Source organism: Brachyhypopomus gauderio, chromosome 3 (assembly GCF_052324685.1).
Source record: "Brachyhypopomus gauderio isolate BG-103 chromosome 3, BGAUD_0.2, whole genome shotgun sequence".
NCBI classification, from domain to species: Eukaryota; Metazoa; Chordata; class Actinopteri; order Gymnotiformes; family Hypopomidae; genus Brachyhypopomus; species Brachyhypopomus gauderio.
In genome coordinates this window covers 7,678,914-7,698,743 of record NC_135213.1, presented here as the reverse complement: position 1 = coordinate 7,698,743, position 19,830 = coordinate 7,678,914, and the positions used below count along the sequence as shown (strand labels likewise).

At 42.1% G+C, this 19,830-nt stretch overlaps 2 protein-coding genes across 2 annotated transcripts; both read right to left on the bottom strand.

The window, feature by feature from the left end:
- Nucleotides 1-2,905: 2,905 nt before the first annotated feature.
- valopb (vertebrate ancient long opsin b) lies at nt 2,906-10,536 on the bottom strand. Its single transcript, XM_076998541.1, has 5 exons — nt 10,176-10,536; nt 9,669-9,879; nt 8,579-8,696; nt 8,237-8,476; nt 2,906-3,588 (listed from the first exon to the last, which is right to left on the bottom strand). The coding sequence occupies exons 1-5, from the start codon at nt 10,534-10,536 to the stop codon at nt 3,289-3,291; spliced, it is 1,230 nt and encodes a 409-aa protein (XP_076854656.1). The 3' UTR covers nt 2,906-3,288.
- A 5,187-nt stretch (nt 10,537-15,723) lies between these two features.
- On the bottom strand, nt 15,724-17,411 carry gall (galanin-like). Its single transcript, XM_076998539.1, has 6 exons — nt 17,239-17,411; nt 16,648-16,728; nt 16,482-16,536; nt 16,285-16,383; nt 16,010-16,063; nt 15,724-15,904 (listed from the first exon to the last, which is right to left on the bottom strand). Exons 2-6 carry the CDS (start codon nt 16,726-16,728, stop codon nt 15,846-15,848), a joined length of 348 nt encoding a protein of 115 aa, XP_076854654.1. The 5' UTR covers nt 17,239-17,411; the 3' UTR covers nt 15,724-15,845.
- Nucleotides 17,412-19,830: the final 2,419 nt, after the last annotated feature.

Here is a 19,830-nt window from a genome sequence, read left to right as displayed (position 1 = left end):
GGGGCAAAAGCTGTTTCCTAAACTTAAATACACTCAATTACATCACTGAATAGGGACATTGGCTCACCCCCCACAAATGCTGACACGCCATGTTTTAATCAGGGCCCAGTGGCAGTCTGATGTTGATATTTTAGAGTTTGGGCATTTTTGGGGTAATATTTAACAATACTGATGTCTTCTCCAGTATTTACCATATTTAATATTTAACAGTATTTGTTGAAAACTGAGTTATCAGTCATGCTTTCCCTCATTTGAGACCCCCCAAACTCAAATTGTTGTCCCATCTTTCCTCAGACCTTCTACCGTAGCCACTCAGTGGTCCAGGCTCAGCCCTCCTCCCCACATGTGATAGACTGGGTGCGTGATACAGTTTCTCCTGGCATGCCATGTTCAAGGACATTACCAATTGGTGTGAGCAGTGCAAAGCTTGCCAGATAGTGGTCGCCTGGGACCCAGAACCATCATTTGGTCAGTACGTCTTCATGCATGGTCAGTATGTACTAGCTTTAAAGGGTTACTATGGCATAATAATTTATTTGATCTTGTGGTTCCAGACAGTTTGTTTTTTGCTCGGTCTCATATCCCAACACAACTGGACCAAGGACTACAAGAACAAAGAATATCTGGAATGGGATGTGTGGGAGGAGCCAGGGTAGAGTAGGTGTGGCTGTTTTGGGAACCTGAGGACTGGTTGGAAAACACTGGTGAAGGTGCTGGGCGTGGCATCTTTCACAGCCATTCACAGGTGGTGCAGGTCATTGAAATATTCATGTGTTGTCAAACCCCCCCCACCCCCCGTCTCTGGAGCTCCCTCCCACCCAACATTTGTAATATTATAATGACAATATTGACAGCATACAGTCCTTAGCCTGCTCTTTTGAGTTTATGTTTTTATTGTTGACTATGTTGTATGTACATCTCTTGGTCTTGGATTTAATATTATGTACGCTGACCTTAAGAATCCTGAAAGGCACCTACAAATAAAATGTATGGCACTCCAGTCCACAGTGCTCTGATAAGTGAGAGCATGTCGTTACGGTAGACTGAGGTCTCTTCTACAGTACCGTTATACATGTACGTTTTCACACAATTCCCATCACCCCCTCTCTCTGCCCACCGATCCTCCTTAGTAGTGGCGTTTTCTTGTTGTGAAGGACAGGGTAAGCCTTCAAACACATCTGACATGACTGAGGGAAGTGGTCACGTGACACAGGTCCCAGGACGGTTCTAAGCGTCCAGGGCAGGTCATGAACTTTCAGCTTGCTAGGCATTTGTTGCCTCATACGTCAAATGTTTACGGTATGTTTATGCTTTTTGTGTAGCTATTTTTTTATTAAAAACAAACGATTAAAATCCAAAACCTCATACCTTATATCAAATTGAAAGTTTTCAATTCTTTCTACTTCTTGGCTTTTACTCAAAGAAAGAAAGAAAGAAAGAAAGAAAGACGTATGGCCACAGGGTATGGAACGAGGCGTGCGAGAAAGGAGAATCTTTATTTTGATAACAGGAACACGCAGCGCTGGACGAGCAAACCTGAGAGCTTTAAACAGAGAAAAGCAAAGGGAATAAACCAGGCACACCTGCTCGTGATCAGTAATCAGGTGACTGAGAGTAGGTAGGTGTGGTCTGTAAGGGGACAGTGGGCATGTCCCTCAGCCTGGGTGCCTGATGCTCTGTGAAATTGAAAAGAAAAATGCATTTCAGGTAAAATATAGTGTTTTCCCTATATTTTATGATGTATGCTGTATTGTTAAGACAGTGAGTACAACACAAAAGTTACTACAGTCATACGAGTTTGATCGTGGCACACAGTAAGCTGAGATGTAGCTGGAATCACCTAAGGTGGGAAGAACAGATTAGCGCACGAAGATTAGTGCGAAGCACGGAGATGATTCAAAGGGCGAAAGAAGTAATACGAAATAGAATAAATGTGTATATTTGTGAAGGGGACAGTAAGGGAGAGAGACGCAAGTGCTTTATTCTCTAAACACCGGCTAATAAAGAGGGGGGGGGGGGGGGGTGGGGGGGGGGGGGGGCGGGGGGGGGGGTAGTACCTGTGGTCTTATAGGGGAGATAAGACAATGTGCTCGTGTTTAGTGATCAGGTGACTGGAAGCGGGACAGGTGCGCTGTGCGTGCATGCGGGTCAACGGGCCGTGTTTGAACTGCAGCAGATCGTCTTGGCCATGTCTACTTACTTAAATGCATTGAGTTGCTGCCATGTGATTGGCTGATTCGACATTTGCGTTAATGAACAATTGGTCATGTGTAGGCCTACCTAATAAAGTGGTACACATGTATGTATGTATATATATATGTATATATGTATATATATATATATATTATATATATATATATATATATATATATATATATATATATATATATATAAAAACTCACTTGTACATCTAGGCAGATTTATTAAAAATCTTACTATACTATGAACATTTCATTTACCAACATAAAAGGTAAAGTGATCTGAAAAACACACTAATGACATTCATACAAATACATCCATTATCAGCAACTTTCCAACTCTGGTTTCTTGAGTAAATTTTAATTGTGTAATCACATTTAAAAGATAAATCCAGGTGTACATAAGACTACATTGTACACTGTATATTGTACATAGTAATCTCATTTATAATCCATATTCTTGAATTCCAAACTTCATCAAAATAGATTTCAAATCTTTTAAAATCCAAACAACTAACGATAAAATTTCAAGAATGTATCCCTGACCACACGGTTTCTTATATAGCTACTGTAACATATCGCATATGGTTATTTGAAACCATTTTGAATATGCTTTATATGCAAGCATAATAGTATTACTACATTGCACTTACATTGTAAAACACATAAATGCCTGCAGCAGGTCTTGCACAATAAAACATCAGCAACATAACCAGTGGACAAAGGGAAAGGCGGGAAAACCCACAGAAGTGCATGTATAGGTCATCATGACACCATGGACACCATTTCACTCCACATAAAACAGACTAATTTACATGACATTTACATAACATTATTGTTTTCCCCCTCAAAATGTCACAGTGCGCTTGTGCAGGGAAAGATTTGAGGGTAACACAAGCACAGATATGCAGCACAGATATACACCATGTGGGAATGTGGAAGAGTAAAGAGACACAGCAGTACACACATCACGGTGTCACACACTAAAAGCCCCTCTCTAAAAGCTGGGCCTGCACTCTGGTTCCGTACCGGATCACTGACACCGGAGCAGAGCAGAGACACGGGTGTGTCACCCCACGGAGGGGCCGTTTCACTGAGGGCGGAGGTCTACAGGGGGCACGCTCGGGCCTCCGACCCTCGTGCCCTCCAATAGAGGCAGCTGCTTCTTGCCTCCATTCTCTTTCTGGTCCTGCTCTTCTTCCTCGTCATCCTCTTCCGTCTTCTCCAGGACTGCACATGGCCATGGGACGCGGGCAGCGATGTAGGACATCTCTCCGATGTGGCTCTCCGCTGTGCCAGTTTGGACCCCTTTGCCCGATGTCTGGTTGGCGTGGGTTGTGTCCATGGTAGCACCGTTGCCTTTGAACATCTGAATCAGACACTTCCTGAACTGAGGGAAGACAGGAAATAGAAAATGAGAAAACGCTCCTTCGCTGTGAAGCCACCGTGAGACTCATTGGCATGCGTGCACATACAGCAAATGTGAAACTAAACAGCCCTCTTTGACCGTCTTATTCAAAAAATTAATTAATGTGTATGTAAGCAGCAAAGTCATCTTTGTAGCTACTTTTACACAAGTCTGGCATTAATTTTCACGAAGGAAAGGTCGCTAGGCAGGCAATTTGTTGTGTAAGAACTGGGACCCTCTAATCTTAATGAGAAAGGAAAAGGTCATGAGTGAAGTTTTAGTAAAGTAAAGTCTTCATTGCTCCGTTTACAAATAAGTACCATCACTGGAATGTGTTTGGAGCTGGTAAATGTTGAGATGATCACAAGGATAGAGAAGGAGGTTAGAACTTAGGGTTCATGCTACCAGAAGGAAACATAATAAATGTTAATGCAGCTACAAGTACCCTGGAATCCCAGAGGCAAATGGGACTCGTGAAGCGCTAACAAGGAAAGCAGCTACAGCCAAACACTGTAACGTATTGACCAGACAGAGAGGGATCCAACTGCGGAAGTATACCGCTTTTATTCAAATGAATCACGTTTACAGAAAACGGCACAAGTATCACTAGCGCTAGATTTACATTTATGGCATTTGGCAGACGCCCTTATCCAGAGCGACTTACATTTTTATACAAGTGAGCAATTGAGGGTTAAGGGCCTTGCTCAGGGGCACCTCAGTCATGGCCTCAGGTCTGGGGATCGAACCCACAACCCTCTGGTCACAAGACCAGTTCCCTAACCACCAGGCCATGACTGCCCCGTAGATGTAGTAGCAATAGCGTTTTCTTGGGATGGTCAGGACGGTCCAGGGTCATAACGAGAGGGCAGAATCTGGGAGATACAGGAGGGCAAGGCAGGAGGCGAGGTCTGGGGAGCAAGCAAAGGTCAGAAACACAGGAGATCTGACTAGGAAGTGGTGGGAAGGTGTATATATATATATGACTAAAAAGGGGCGTGGTGATTAGTGGCAGGTGAGGCTGGAGGGACATATCAGACGGCATTCCTTACAAACACCTCCAGAGACTGGTTGCGAGTCCTGAGACGTCGGCTGAATGGACGAACAAGATGGACGCATGAACCATCACTCCCAGTCATCAGACACCCTGCTGAAATAATACACTGGCCAAAGCAAGAGACACAAGCCACTCACATCAAGACAAGGAAACTCCTCACCACGCACAGAGGGTTTCATCCCAAATCCAGCACTCTGAGACTGTACACTAAGCAGAAAGGGGGAGGGCCAAGGACCTAGTGAGCATCGGAGTCACAGACATTGTAGTGATGGATAAACCGCAGAAGATGACTGCAGTGATGAATGTAGTAGCCCCAAGTAGTAGCACCATCAGGAACAAGGAACATGAAAAGCTCCAGAAATCCCAAGGGCTGAGAGAAGAGCTGGAAGAGACATGGAAGGTGAAGCCATCAGTGGTTCCCATAGTAATTCAGAGCATCAAACTGGGAGAATGGAGAAAAAGTGAGTTGGGATTTTTTGGAATTCTTTGGAATTTTTTGGACATGGAATTCACTTCTGCAGCTAAGAAATTTTTTTATGTGATGCCTAAATATAATATTTCAAATACATATATACAGCTATATGTAAAGCTACATATTCACTGTTCATTTAGACATTTACATTTGTAACTTCTTCATTTTACATTTTTCTTCTTCAACCGGATTTCTTGACACACGTGACAAACCTTGACAGACATGATTTCTTATCTGTCATTCCTGTTGAAACCATATAGCTACAAACGTTATGATTAGGGTCATTGTGGTTATATGTCAAAAGAGTCTCAAAAGACTCTTTTTTACAAATCTCTGTGGTAGGCCCTTCCTGTGACTGTGCTTATGTTAATCAAATTTAAAAAAATCTAGTGAGCCTCTAGCTTGACTTAGCCTTTGGAAGAGCTCTGCATTAACTTTGCCAGTTCTGGATGAGCACCAGATTTTCAAGAGCCCATTAAATCCAGAGGCATAGCTTTTACCCACCTGGGACACAGACCCTGAGGATAGTTAGGACTCCATCCTTGAGACTGGGGTCTACACATCACACACAGACCGCACATGTTCTGAAATGAGGGTCTTTGGGAACGAAATACATTTCAAGAGTCAAATCAGATGAGGATGCATATCCACGTCCAAATCTGCTGCTTTGAACAGTACCATCCCGATCCTTCTGTCCACACCGTATGAGATGGTGATATTATAACTAAGGGTGAAAAGCATGTGTGCACTGAGACAGGAAACAAGGCAAAACAAGGATGGAGACAGAGCAGGGCTACAGGTGTAGAACGTGCAGGAGGAAAAGAAGGAGGTTCACGTGAGTCTCCATCTGTGTAGAACGTGCAGGAGGAAAAGAAGGAGGCTCACGTGAGTCTCCACCTGTGTAGAACCTGCAGGAGGAAAAGAAGAAGGCTCACGTGAGTCTCCACCAGTGTACAATGTGCAGGAAGTAAAAAATGAGGCTCACGTGAGTTTCCACCTGTGTAGAACGTGCAGGAGGTAAAGAAGGAGGCTCACGTGAGTCTCCACCTGTGTAGAATGCAGGAGGTAAAGAAGGAGGCTCACGTGAGTCTCCACCTATGTAGAACATGCAGGAGGTAAAGAAGGAGGCTCACGTGAGTCTCCACCAGTGTAGAACATGCAGGAGGTAAAGAAGGAGGCTCACGTGAGTCTCCACCTGTGTAGAACATGCAGGAGGTAAAGAAGGAGGCTCACGTGAGTCTCCACCAGTGTAGAATGCAGGAGGTAAAGAAGGAGGCTCACGTGAGTCTCCACCTATGTAGAACATGCAGGAGGTAAAGAAGGAGGCTCACGTGAGTCTCCACCTACGTAGAACATGCAGGAGGTAAAGAAGGAGGCTCACGTGAGTCTCCACCTGTGTAGAACATGCAGGAGGTAAAGAAGGAGGCTCACGTGAGTCTCCACCAGTGTAGAATGCAGGAGGTAAAGAAGGAGGCTCACGTGAGTCTCCACCTATGTAGAACATGCAGGAGGTAAAGAAGGAGGCTCACGTGAGTCTCCACCTATGTAGAACATGCAGGAGGTAAAGGAGGAGACTCACGTGAGTCTCCACCTATGTAGAACATGCAGGAGGTAAAGAAGGAGGCTCACGTGAGTCTCCACCAGTGTAGAACATGCAGGAGGTAAAGAAGGAGGCTCACGTGAGTCTCCACCTGTGTAGAACATGCAGGAGGTAAAGAAGGAGGCTCACGTGAGTCTCCACCAGTGTAGAATGCAGGAGGTAAAGAAGGAGGCTCACGTGAGTCTCCACCTATGTAGAACATGCAGGAGGTAAAGAAGGAGGCTCACGTGAGTCTCCACCTATGTAGAACATGCAGGAGGTAAAGAAGGAGGCTCACGTGAGTCTCCACCTGTGTAGAACATGCAGGAGGTAAAGAAGGAGGCTCACGTGAGTCTCCACCAGTGTAGAATGCAGGAGGTAAAGAAGGAGGCTCACGTGAGTCTCCACCTATGTAGAACATGCAGGAGGTAAAGAAGGAGGCTCACGTGAGTCTCCACCTATGTAGAACATGCAGGAGGTAAAGGAGGAGGCTCACGTGAGTCTCCACCTATGTAGAACATGCAGGAGGTAAAGAAGGAGGCTCACGTGAGTCTCCACCTGTTTAATGAAACAGCAGAAAAGGAATCTGAACATCATAGTACACCAACTGGAATGAAGGAACGCTGACGTAACATCAAACATGATCACAAACAAGGATTTTTTCAATGTATACTAGTATACGGACTACTTCCATGGAGACAACACGCTTTTGTAAGTCATTCAAGATATTCATGCTAAATTGTATAAATGTCAGGACACAGTAAGGTAACAAAAGCCACCCACAGTTTACCAGAGGATGAATAATGTCAGGAAAGACCTGCAGAAGAAGTTTGTATCAGATGTTTGACAACACAAAGTTTCCAAAACGGACCATACCATGTTTGGTCCATGACTGAGCTACACATAAACTGAACACCGTCAACTGTTGCCATCAGCTAACACATTTGTCACATGCAAGTAGTTAATTAAAAGATGCATTAAAGTACTTGGTGGTTATTTATATTGATTGGCACGGTATGGCGGGCCCCCTACTGGTCACCCCCGTCCACAGCGGCAGTTGTCTTGATGTTGTTGCGTTGTGTTCGTCCCTCAGGTGGGTGGGGCCTATGATCCGCCTCACCTGACAATCGTTTGTTTGTCTATATATGTCTTGTCTTTGTATCAGTTGATTGCTGGTCATTGTATCCTTCATTTGGATCATGTCACGGGTTTTTGGTTTGCGCACTTTATTCATTAAAACCTCCCTTTTCCCTGAGACTTGGCGTGATCGCTTGCATTTTATTTCGCATTCCATGCCCATCACATTGATTAGATCATGATACTCTTTTTCTGAAAGGACCCAGTGTTTTCAATGGAAACATCCAAGATCAAGATGCTCAAAGCATTATATTTCAAGAACTCTAATAACAATAATGCGCGGAGCCCTAACCGCGGCGGTTCAAACACGTGACCTTTAAGATAGAAAGGCAAACGAAAAGTGGGCGAAGAGAAATGTCAGACGGTGATGTTGACCATGCAGGCATACCTGTTTGTTCATGAAGACATAAACGACAGGGTTGTACACAGCTGCCGTCTTGGAGAAGAAGGCAGGTGCAGCAGCCAGGCGTGGGTCGATGTGGATGGTGGGGCAAACCGTAACGGTGATGGAGAACGCAGCGTACGGCGTCCAGCCAACCATATAAGCAATGATCATCACGATCACCATCCGTGCTACTGCCTGGTCTGGCTTCCGAGCATTCCCAAGTCTCCCGTGAGCATTGGACACCTGGGACAAGATATCACATTGTTATGTATGCATGGCAGGTGTATGTCCCCAACATTGCCAAAAACTGAAAATCTAGAAAAAGCTTGGGTCAAAAGAACCCACCTTTCTGAGTTTCTGCATGAGTTTACCATAAGAGGCGATGATTATTCCAAGCGGAAGGATAAAGCAGGTGACAAAGAAAGTGATGATGAACGTATGGTCCTTGTAGTCTGTCGAGTACCTTAACAGAAACAACAAAGACTTACAACTAGGCCTCATGTTCTTCTTGGTACAGCTTGGCGGTCTACTATTGTGCAGTTTCAGAAAGCCATAGTTAGTGTCTGTGTGCCAACCTATGGCTTCTCTTCAAGGCCCTAAATGAAGAATCTATAGGTGTTAACAATAATAACTTTTCCACGGAGCTTTAACTGTATCTTCATGTTCCACATGTAGTTCTAAAATTGACCGGATGACTCCAGAAATGGTCTGCACCTAACCTTCACTACAGGGCAGAATATGTCAAAATGACATGCTCTGTATTTATTTGTACCTGCTTACTAAGGACATGCAGCACATGTATTATTTCAGAAAATCTCTCAAAGCTGAAATTCTTTGTGTACAATTGTGTACTGTTGCTCCCCTTAGTCCTGCTTCATCAGCTGGTGAGCACCTCGAGCTCTAAGCCAGGAAAACTGTCTTTGTTGGGCATAATTAAGGAGAACAAAGAAAAAGCTTAGGTTGACTCACATCTATTATTATCTTACATGCTGAGGACCAAGATCAAGCTCTCGGCCCTTGCTCGTGGAAATACATAAATACCTTTCATATTAGCTTTAATGTAATCATGGAACTAATCACAGAAGCTACAGAGTAGCATGTCTTCAGCACAAGGCTTGAATAATAACACAGAGGTTAAGAGTTAGGGTACTTATGTTATTGTACCATGTAAGATTTATGTATGAAACCATGAGGGAAGGCTGAGAGAGAGAGAGAGAGAGAGAGAGAGAGAGAGAGAGAGAGAGAGAGAGAGAAAGAAAGAGAGAGAGAGAGAGAGAGAGAGAGAGAAAGAGAAAGAAAGAGAGAGAGAGAGAGAAAGAGAGAAAGAAAGAAAGAAAGAAAGAAAGAAAGAAAGAAAGAAAGAAAGAAAGAAAGAAAGAAAGAGAGAGAGAGAGAGTTGAAAAGGTACCTGCAGTACTGATTGCTCTGAACTCACCAGTTTGGTTCACAAGTGGTACCAATCTTGCTTACAGTGTAGCTGCTCCAGCCGAACACGGGCGGAATGGTGCAGGTGAGAGAGAAGGTCCACACGAACAGGAGCCCCAGAGCCGCGTGCTTCCCTCCCAAACGGACGTTTTTCAGTGGCCGACAGATTACAAAGAAACGCTCAAACGCCAGGATCGCCAAAGACCAGAGAGCGACAATTCCTAAAAGGCAAGAATCGACATAAAGTTTATTACATGCTATACTACTGTTGTTGAAAAGACATGGAAACCGAATTTAGTTTTAAAGTGAAAGCAAGTGAGTTTGTAAAACTCAAACACACATTGACCAGTTTAAAAATTCTGCCATTAAATCTTGGAACAAACTTCTCTGTTATTTGAGACGACAAAATATTGCAGATTTATCTGATATGCACCATCTATTTTCTCTTTTAGTTAAATTTAAGTGCAGCAAATGCAGGTTTTAATTTAATATAACGGTGTACTACAAAAAAACTCACCGAAAAAAGTGACGGCGAATCCTTCCAAGACGCATGCCCATTTGCCCAAAAAGAAGTAGCCACGTGAGTTGGTTAGAAAACTTATGGTACCTCCGATCAACGATACAAGAAAATCAGCAACAGATAAATTAACAATAATGTAATTTAGTGGCTGCCTTAACTGTTTAAATTTGTAAGTTACTAGCATGACGGTGAAGTTTTCTGCCAGTGATAAAGAAGTGACTATGAACATCAAGCACGCAAGAAAAGTGAAGTTCCATGGCGCAATGGACTCTAGCGGAGCGGAGAACGGGTCTCTGGGTGCGGTTATCTCGGTCGATCCGGCGAAAACTCCGTTAACTGAAGCTGTATACGGTTCCATGTCTGTAACATGTGACGAGGAGAGAATGCAAAAATCATAAAATCATTACCGAGTACATGCTGAACGCCCGCACAAAACGTCGACTGTCTACGCGTAAAATGGCGCAAAGCATTAGGCGCATTCGCGTCTCAGCGACACCGCCTACACATCCTCAAATTCTGCAGGAAATTCTGGTTCTGGTTACCTTTACACAATTCGTTAAATAGAAAAGGAAGTGTCAAAGTACAGGGGTTCGTCAAAAAGAAAAGAAAAAACGAAATAAGTCAAATTGCTTAAAGCTGAACAGGGTTCATAACATCTCCTCTCATTGCGTCCAGTGTTTATCACGGGCATATCAACGGCGTGGTCCTTTTATACGGTGGGTTAGACGGACCATGTCGAGCCCTCAGGTGTGTGGTGAGCTCGCTTCTCCTTGGACAGATGTTTTAGGAATATGGGCAGCACCGCGCAAGGCTGCACAGATGCGTAAACGGATTTGCGCGCTTTCCCTCGAACCCCTTCTGCACCTCAACTTCTACACGGTGTTAAAACCGGTTTTAGTTATGATTCCATAATATCAGCTGATTATAATAACTGGTTGCCTGTGGCATGATGTGGTGAAGAGGGAGTTGCTGTATTTTGACATGCACGTCATGTGCAGGGTTCCCTTATATATATATATATATATCTATTGCTAATTTCTGAGGCCTGTAGTGTAATGCACAACAATAGAAGCGCGTATACAAAGTTAAAGCTCCACTACAGTTAAAGTGGATTCACTAAAACGTACAGATGCGCATGACGAATGAGTTTTAAACGTTTTTGGCTGACATGAAGCACAGCACTATGTGTCCCTAAAATTTAAGTTCAAATTCATAATCTTAAGCACATTTTTATTGGCTACTATATTAAATAAACAGTGTTTAATGTGTTTAAACACTGGAAGAAGTGAAAAGTTGGTGCCGTTATACTAGCTACTTTAATTAGCTAATAGTCTACTGTGAATTCTTAAATTAGATTTTTTTAATTAGCATTTAATTAACTTGCAAATATCACAGGCCACCAGTGGTGAGCTCCAGAAAGTCACATAGTAGAGTCTGCTACTACCCCCCCCCCCCCCCCCCCCCCGTCAACAACTTACATTCGCCACCAAGAAATTTTCTGACGCCGCCCCCCCCCCCCCCCCCCCCCCCCCACTGTATATGGCCCTGGTGTAAGGCCATGTTTTCTAAGCATACAAAACACTTTGATAAGTCAATGTGCACAAGGACATTTGCTTAAGGCTGTAAATCAGTCAATCCAGTAGAATGATTAATCCTAGACGGATTTGTTTTACTTTAAAATGAATAAAAAATGTAATCTACTAATAATAAAGTAAGATTATACGCGTAGTTATATGGAATAGGCCTGGAAGTTATTCAGTCTCAGTTGCTAATGAAGAATGTTTATTTATCATGTGCATTCAATGCACAGAAGATGGTGATACTAGATCATGACCGGAAGTGGTAATGTCATCTCATTGTGACACAGAATGATCCAGTTCATGTCAGAAAAGCGCATGCCCTTGCATTATTGATCATTATTTATCATTATTTATCATTGTTTATCATTATCGTTTTGCAGCCTTTGTTTATGTGACTAATGATATTTTTCCATAGAATAATTTTCAGATGAGCCTTATTACTGTAATACCTGCTCTTACTGACCTACTTATTAAACACATTAATTATGTACTGATTGAATAAAAAAAAACCTTTTAAACCATTCAAATTAAACCAAAGCACCTTCAAATATGTTTCAAATAAACTATCATCATTCCGTGATCAGAGAATAACGTAGCAGTGCACATGACGCATACTTTCACACTGAAACTCAACCATCTGATTAGTGTTGGATTATGTTAGGTTTGACTCCTTTTCAGCACCAATCAATCCTGACTATTATGAAAGATTAAAAACTGTGTTAACCTACCATGTCATGACCTTTTTTTTTCAAAAGCTACATATTACATTTTTAAAAACTGAAAGCACAAACACATTTATTTTTTATTATTTGGGTCAAGATTAGGGCTAACTCGGGATTAGGCTTCAGAGGGAGCTGTGTACAGTTTGTGAGGTTTGATCACCTGTTGTGACAACTCGTGGGTGTGTGCACACATGTATGATGAGGTGTATGAGTGATCGTTATTCCCAGCCCTGTTTATTATTTCATTGCAATTGTGTATATTGGAGCTCATATTATAATAAAGCATTTATGTGATTGTTGTATAATATAAATAACGATAAATAATGGCTGTGACGTTGTTTTCTACTTCATGCTGGACTAACTGTTAAATTATGAGGATGAGTTCTGGATCGTTTTAGTTGAGTTAAGCCTTTCAGGGTGATGCAGAGAAGTGGATCTTTGAGTTTAAGGGCAGATTTGTCAGCTTGTCAGCTTACGTGTGTGCATATTTACTTTACTTCACATTTGGGTCTTTTTTGCTTGTGTGAAAACCAATAATATTTATTCCAGTCTCCTCTGTACATGCCTCTGAGATTACGTGACCAAATGAGTCACAGTGTGCTCACTGGCACCTTCTAAAGCACAGTGTATGTCAAAAAAGTCATCTGATAGTCAGCAGTGAACCAAACCCTTTCATATGTTCTGTGACTGTGGCATTAAAATGACGCCATATCCTGCTGGGGAGACTCACAGGCCAGCTGTGTGTCATCTAACTGGCCACTGTTGCTGTACCAAGTCATTAATGTTCTCACTTGATCTGTTTTATCATGCTCACATATGACCAGGATCAATAGGGGGCAGTCATAATTATGACATGTGGAGAACATGTGAGACCTCATAATATTAAATGCTAAGAAGTGTCCTGAAAATTTTTTTGTACTGTATTTAATGGGTCATTAAATCTGCTAAGGTTGTTTTGATTGATGTAGTTCTGTCGTATGTGTATACCATTTGGTACTTTGTAGACATTTGCATGCATATCAATGTGCAGGTTCATGACACGAGTGTGTAGTTTTGCAGCATATCTATCACAATACCGCTACTTTTCCAGTTATCTGCAGAATCTTTTGAAAAGTACCAGAGATGGCACATTAGTACAGAGTGGCTCATTCTGTGTTTGAGAATATCGGACCAGCATTTCCACTACAGAACCTGAGCACTCACAATCCAGGAACACTGATACCAAGAAGGTTTTTTCCATGAAAGCAATGAAATGTCTGATGAAATTCTCTTGGTCAAAAATCTTGTTTAAAGTAATGTTTAAAGTAATATTTAAAGTAATGTTAAAGTAATGTTTAAAGTAATATTTAAAGTAATGTTAAAGCAATGTTTAAAGTAATGTTTAAAGTAATGTTAAAGTAATGTTTAAAGTAATGGTTCTGTGAAATGTCTAATTAGCTAAATCAAAAAGCATGAAAACAGATGTTTTGGAGGCGCAATATTGTTTGGAAAACTGTGTTGACCTCAGATGTTTTGCTGGAAGCTCAATCTTGATCACATGACAGAGGCTAAATTCATCACATATTGGGCAGCCATCCTCACGAGTCGCATCTGCCCTCTTCCACCCAAACGCCTCCTTCCCATTTGCCCCATTTGCCCCAGGTCTTTACTGTTTGCCTCAGTCTCTCATGAAATGGCCATAGCCGTGGTGGCAGTATCAGTTTGGCCCCTCCTGCTAATTGTAGGTAGTTATTTTCTATCAAGTGGCCCATGACCCAGGAATCCAATGAGACTGAATTACCAGCCTTTCAGGAAACAGCGAGCTAAAGCAGAAAACAACATTTCACATTTGGAACTTGTTCAGAAAATGGTCTAATTTGCGCTACAGTGTCTCCACATGACGACGGTAACATTTGTTATAACTACAGCAAAACCCATAATCAGTTAAATAAGGGATGTTACATCTACAGTTTTAAAATCTGAAAAACTACTATTTCCAAGCATTAAATATTTTTGAGGCATTTGAAAAACTAATGTCTAGTTTTGCATTCCACAATGATCTACTTTTTTCATTATATTTGTCAGTGTATAGAGGATGTAGAAATCTATGGACTGATTGATCTAGTCCCTTGCAGACACACACGTTATGTAAAAAAGCAAAGATTTTGGCCCTGCTCAGAAAACTGAAGGTTAGCTGCTGAATGTAATTTGCAGTCTGTTTCTTGTTTTCTTCAAGTAGTACTGTATATTCTTCATATATACAAAATTAAATATATTACATCCATCTTGCAGAAAATGCTCTGTAGGTCTTTGACAAGCCGACACAATAAATAATACAAAAGTCTAACAGAGCAAGAAGACACCATAAATAATACAAAAGTCTGAGAGAGCCTTGAAGTTATCTCTCTTGTACTACTAGAGGGCAGCAGAGAACTTCTGCAGTGGATGCGAGCTGTGTGACAGACCGTTTCACAAGACTTTCGCTTCATATGGATATGGAATATGTAAGAGAAAACACCAGAAGTGATCATGAATAGTGTCTAGCAAGATTCTTCTTACTCCCATGATTACAAAATATAACAGACATGTTTGGTGTTGAGCAAAAAAAAGTACGTGGAAAGTAAGTGAGTCTCCAAAGTATATCTTACAAACCTTTATACAAAAAGCTGTCAACGGTATTCCCCAAGGCCGATGAGAGAGGCCAAAACAAAGGAAAAGCTTCAACGCGACAATTCGTTGTGTTTCATCTGGGAACATACTGCCACCTAGTGGCCAAGAGGGTCTGTGAGATTCCTCACAAGTCACAGATCTGAAGCTGCATCTTAATGTTTTACCTGATCTAGCATTTTTTTTCTGATCAGTACTAAATGCTGCTATGAATCTAAGATTTCTAAGCAGTTGTAAACATATATGTAACTATCTATGTATTAATCGATGTACATATCTGTCTAGCTATACCTTTGCTATGCTGTGCTTTTTTTCCCCATCAGAATTCAGGCAGAATGATGTAGCGTAGAACAGAGGTGGGAGGTTATGTTTTGATTCAACACTATTTCTGATGAGCCTTCACTCAAATCGAAAACTCCAAAGGGGGCTTAGGACAACAAGTGTGTATGGGTAATGAGAGCCACTCTTATCATTCAGCTTGATAAAGAAATAGTAAGAGACTCTTTCTCTCTGGAGATTTATTTGTTCTCGGTGGGGGCAAATCATTTAGCAGAAAACAAATAAATTTTTTGCATACAGCTTGCTGGAAAAACATAACCGGCACAATGTCCCAAATGTGTCATTTGTCCTGTTTGTACATTTCTGCATAACAAACAGTATGAATTTAACTGTGTGATTCAGTGACAGAAGTTTGGTTAATGGTGGTAATTTACTGGCCTTTACTGTGTTATGTTATCATTAAATATGGAACTGTTAAAGTCTTCAGTCATTCTGTTCTCTGAAACAGAAAGACAAAGACACGCATAAACAACACATGTAATGGAACAGCACTTTTAAGACATAAAGGTTCACATCGGAAAATAAAAAGGGCTGTGCAGTTAACCTTTCATGCGGATATACATAAGGAGTTCCAGCAGTGAATGAAGATACGATTCATCTGTAAGAGAACACAGGTGTCAAAAAACAAAATAATTGCTCTGTCTATTTTGCGGTCATTCAACCAATGCTGACACACACACCACACACACACACACAAATCTTTCTTTTAAACATGTCAATAGCAATAACATAATAGATAAATCTAAAACTAATTTAAAAAGCTCAACTTTAAGGGTGCACAGTTTGTAGTAAGGAGTGATGGGGACATCAAGCACTCACTGTATGAACGCTGGTGTGCTGGGAGGATGGAGGGCTCGTCCCACCTGCTCCTTTTGCTCACTGCGGACCCGTGTCGTACCATGAGAGTCCTGTGTGCATCTACAAGTGGAGGTACAGACACATGAGGCATCTCCAGACGTCCTTCACAACACACGTTCCATCTGCACAACCCCTTGTGCCTTTCTGAGATCACTTACAAGGTCCCAGTAGGTATCCAGCACTGTTCAGTGTCCAGCCTCTCTTCTCCAGACCCTAAATACAAACACAGCGGCAGACGTGCATATACACAGGATCAGTATTTGTACGGTTTGTCTAGTTTGTTGTGGTTTTTAAGAGGAAAGGGTGAAGAAGGTTAAGGATTACCGTAAGGGACATGCCTTGTGTCCTTAGCTGAACAGACAGGACACACAGACAGACACAAAGCAGCAAACCGCTCATCTGCATCTGCCAAAATAAAAATGTAATTAATTTTAATTCATCAGTCTGAGTGATCCAACTCCAAAATAATGAAATTCAGGTCCATTCACCATGAATTACCAGAATGTTGCCCAGTTCAAATATAAGCTAGGATTAAGCTTTGAAATTGAAATCATAACACAAGCGTCAATATTCAGGACCGTGAGTTAAGTAAGAAAATTCATTAGAATGATCATAATTCAAGTGAATAGCATTTCAGAATTTCAGCGTTTCAGACAAGGAATCTCAAAACACATTAAGATCTTAACTACATGATTTACAACAGCTGCTCTTCGGTTATAATTCATCAGGCATTTAATTACCCTGTAGTGCCAACAATGACACCAACATATGCATCATTCGTTTGTACCTAAATCAAAATAAGTCATTACAACACCAATCAAAATAATTACAATTCATTTCAATACAAGTCATTACAATACCTATCTAAATAAGTAAGTCTATAAGCTTAAAAAAAAAAGTTTGCACAGTGCCTACCGTACAAGTGAAGGGTCTATTTCCAGTCAGCAAAAATATCACAATAAAAAAATCCGTAGGACGCGTTAGACTTAACCTATACTTGGAACTGTATCATTTATTCCTCTTAATATACTTAGAATGAGGTAAATAGATCTGGGCAGTGCATGTGGTGTGTTTATGCTTTTGCATGTATGAATCTGGGGGAGTGGATGACAGTCTTTTATATACCCACGGACATGCACTATATTAACATAATGAAACTCCATTAGTATAAATTTCGTTTATCATAATTGATGTTGTTATTACAGAGACAGGGGAGTGAGGGTGGAGGAGGAGTGATTAATCACACACACACACACACACACACACACACACACACACACACACGCACGCACGCACGCACGCACACACACACACACACACACACACACACACACACACACACACACACACACACACACACACACATAACACAGAGATACAGAGAGAGGGACCAAGATAAGGTAGACAGCAGAAAACACAATGGGACAAGTCTTACAGTTACATATGTAGTAAAACATTAGATTTGTGTATTATATGAAAAGTAATTTAAATAATTAATTAAAATACAAATATCATGATATTAACAGTAATCTTAATTTCCAAGAAACAGTGATGGATGGATGGATGGATGGATAGATGGATGGATGGATGGATGGATAGATGGATGGATGGATGAATGGATTTAAAAGATAACCATCCTGTTATCTTGTTATATAGAGTAATATTTTCTGATACATTTTATATATAACATATTTCATAGAAGCGGGAATAATTTGACAACACAGAAAATAACACATTTCCCTCTCTCTCTCTCTCTCTCTCTCTCTCTCTCTCTCTCTCTCTCTCTCTCTCTCTCTCTCTCTCTCCCTCTCTCTCTCTCCATGATGATCCATTTCATTCCATGATGCTTTCCTCCACCTAATGGCTGCACCTTGCCACAGGTATAATTAATGTGCCCACTACCTCCTACAGTCCATTAACAGAGAGGCCCTAACACACTCCACATAATTACTGATCAATAATTACCCAGTACTGAGCTACAGCAGGACTAGACGTGAGCTATAGCAGGACTAGACGTGAGCTACAGTAGGACTAGACGTGAGCTATAGCAGGACTAGACGTGAGCTACAGCAGGACTAGACGTGAGCTATAGCAGGACTAGACGTGAGCTATAGCAGGACTAGACGTGAGCTACAGCAGGACTAGACGTGAGGTACAGCAGGACTAGACGTGAGCTATAGCAGGACTAGACGTGAGCTATAGCAGGACTAGACGTGAGGTACAGCAGGACTAGACGTGAGCTATAGCAGGACTAGACGTGAGCTACAGCAGGACTAGACGTGAGCTATAGCAGGACTAGACGTGAGCTACAGCAGGACTAGACGTGAGCTATAGCAGGACTAGACGTGAGCTACAGCAGGACTAGACGTGAGCTACAGCAGGACTAGACGTGAGCTATAGCAGGACTAGACGTGAGCTACAGCAGGACTAGACGTGAGCTATAGCAGGATTAGACGTGAGCTACAGCAGGACTAGACGTGAGCTACAGCAGGATTAGACGTGAGGTACAGCAGGACTAGACGTGAGCTATAGCAGGACTAGACGTGAGCTACAGCAGGACTAGACATGAGCTATAGCAGGATTAGACGTGAGCTACAGCAGGACTAGACGTGAGCTACAGCAGGACTAGACGTGAGCTATAGCAGGACTAGACGTGAGCTACAGCAGGACTAGACGTGAGCTACAACAGGAATAGACGTGAGCTATAGCAGGACTAGACGGGAGCTACAGCAGGACTAGGCGTGAGCTACAGCAGGACTAGACGTGAGCTATAGCAGGACTAGACGTGAGCTACAGCAGGACTAGACGTGAGCTATAGCAGGACTAGACGTGAGCTACAGCAGGACTAGACGTGAGGTACAGCAGGACTAGACGTGAGCTATAGCAGGACTAGACGTGAGCTACAGCAGGACTAGACGTGAGCTATAGCAGGATTAGACGTGAGCTACAGCAGGACTAGACGTGAGCTACAGCAGGACTAGACGTGAGCTATAGCAGGACTAGACGTGAGCTACAGCAGGACTAGACGTGAGCTATAGCAGGACTAGACGTGAGCTACAGCAGGACTAGACGTGAGCTACAACAGGACTAGACGTGAGCTATAGCAGGACTAGACGTGAGCTACAGCAGGACTAGATGTGAGCTACAGCAGGACTAGGTGTGAGCTACAGCAGGAAGCTTGTCGGGACTTTTCCACTACAGACAGTAGTAGTATCTCCAGTCTCCACAAAATCTCTGTGCTCATGACAACAGAGTAGTTTGTGCAGGTAGGAGTTTACCATTAGCTCGTATTACCTCACACCCCCTCATTTTTCTTTTTTTGTGTGTATTCATTCACTATTTTTTACCCTTTTTGTGCTCATGTTTTTGTCTGATCCTCCTCACTCCTGTCACTCCTATCACTCCTGTCACTCCTGTCACTCCTGTCACTGCTATGATTTAAAACACTGAACTGGAGATCAAGTGCCTGTGAGATGATTTAAATCTAGCAGGACACTCTTAATAAAA

Excerpts from the sequence above, each read along its gene's own strand:
- gall (XM_076998539.1), bottom strand. The coding sequence starts at position 16,728 with ATGCAGATGAGCGGTTTGCTGCTTTGTGTCTGTCTGTGTGTCCTGTCT. Across the intron at positions 16,537-16,647 it reads CACAAGGCATGTCCCTTACG|GGTCTGGAGAAGAGAGGCTG; the intron begins GTAATCCTTAAC and ends GTTTGTATTTAG. Across the intron at positions 16,384-16,481 it reads TGGATACCTACTGGGACCTT|ATGCACACAGGACTCTCATG; the intron begins GTAAGTGATCTC and ends CTCCACTTGTAG.
- valopb (XM_076998541.1), bottom strand. The coding sequence starts at position 10,536 with ATGGAACCGTATACAGCTTCAGTTAACGGAGTTTTCGCCGGATCGACC. Across the intron at positions 8,697-9,668 it reads ACCACTTGTGAACCAAACTG|GTACTCGACAGACTACAAGG; the intron begins GTGAGTTCAGAG and ends GTTTCTGTTAAG. Across the intron at positions 3,589-8,236 it reads ATGTCTTCATGAACAAACAG|TTCAGGAAGTGTCTGATTCA; the intron begins GTATGCCTGCAT and ends GTCTTCCCTCAG.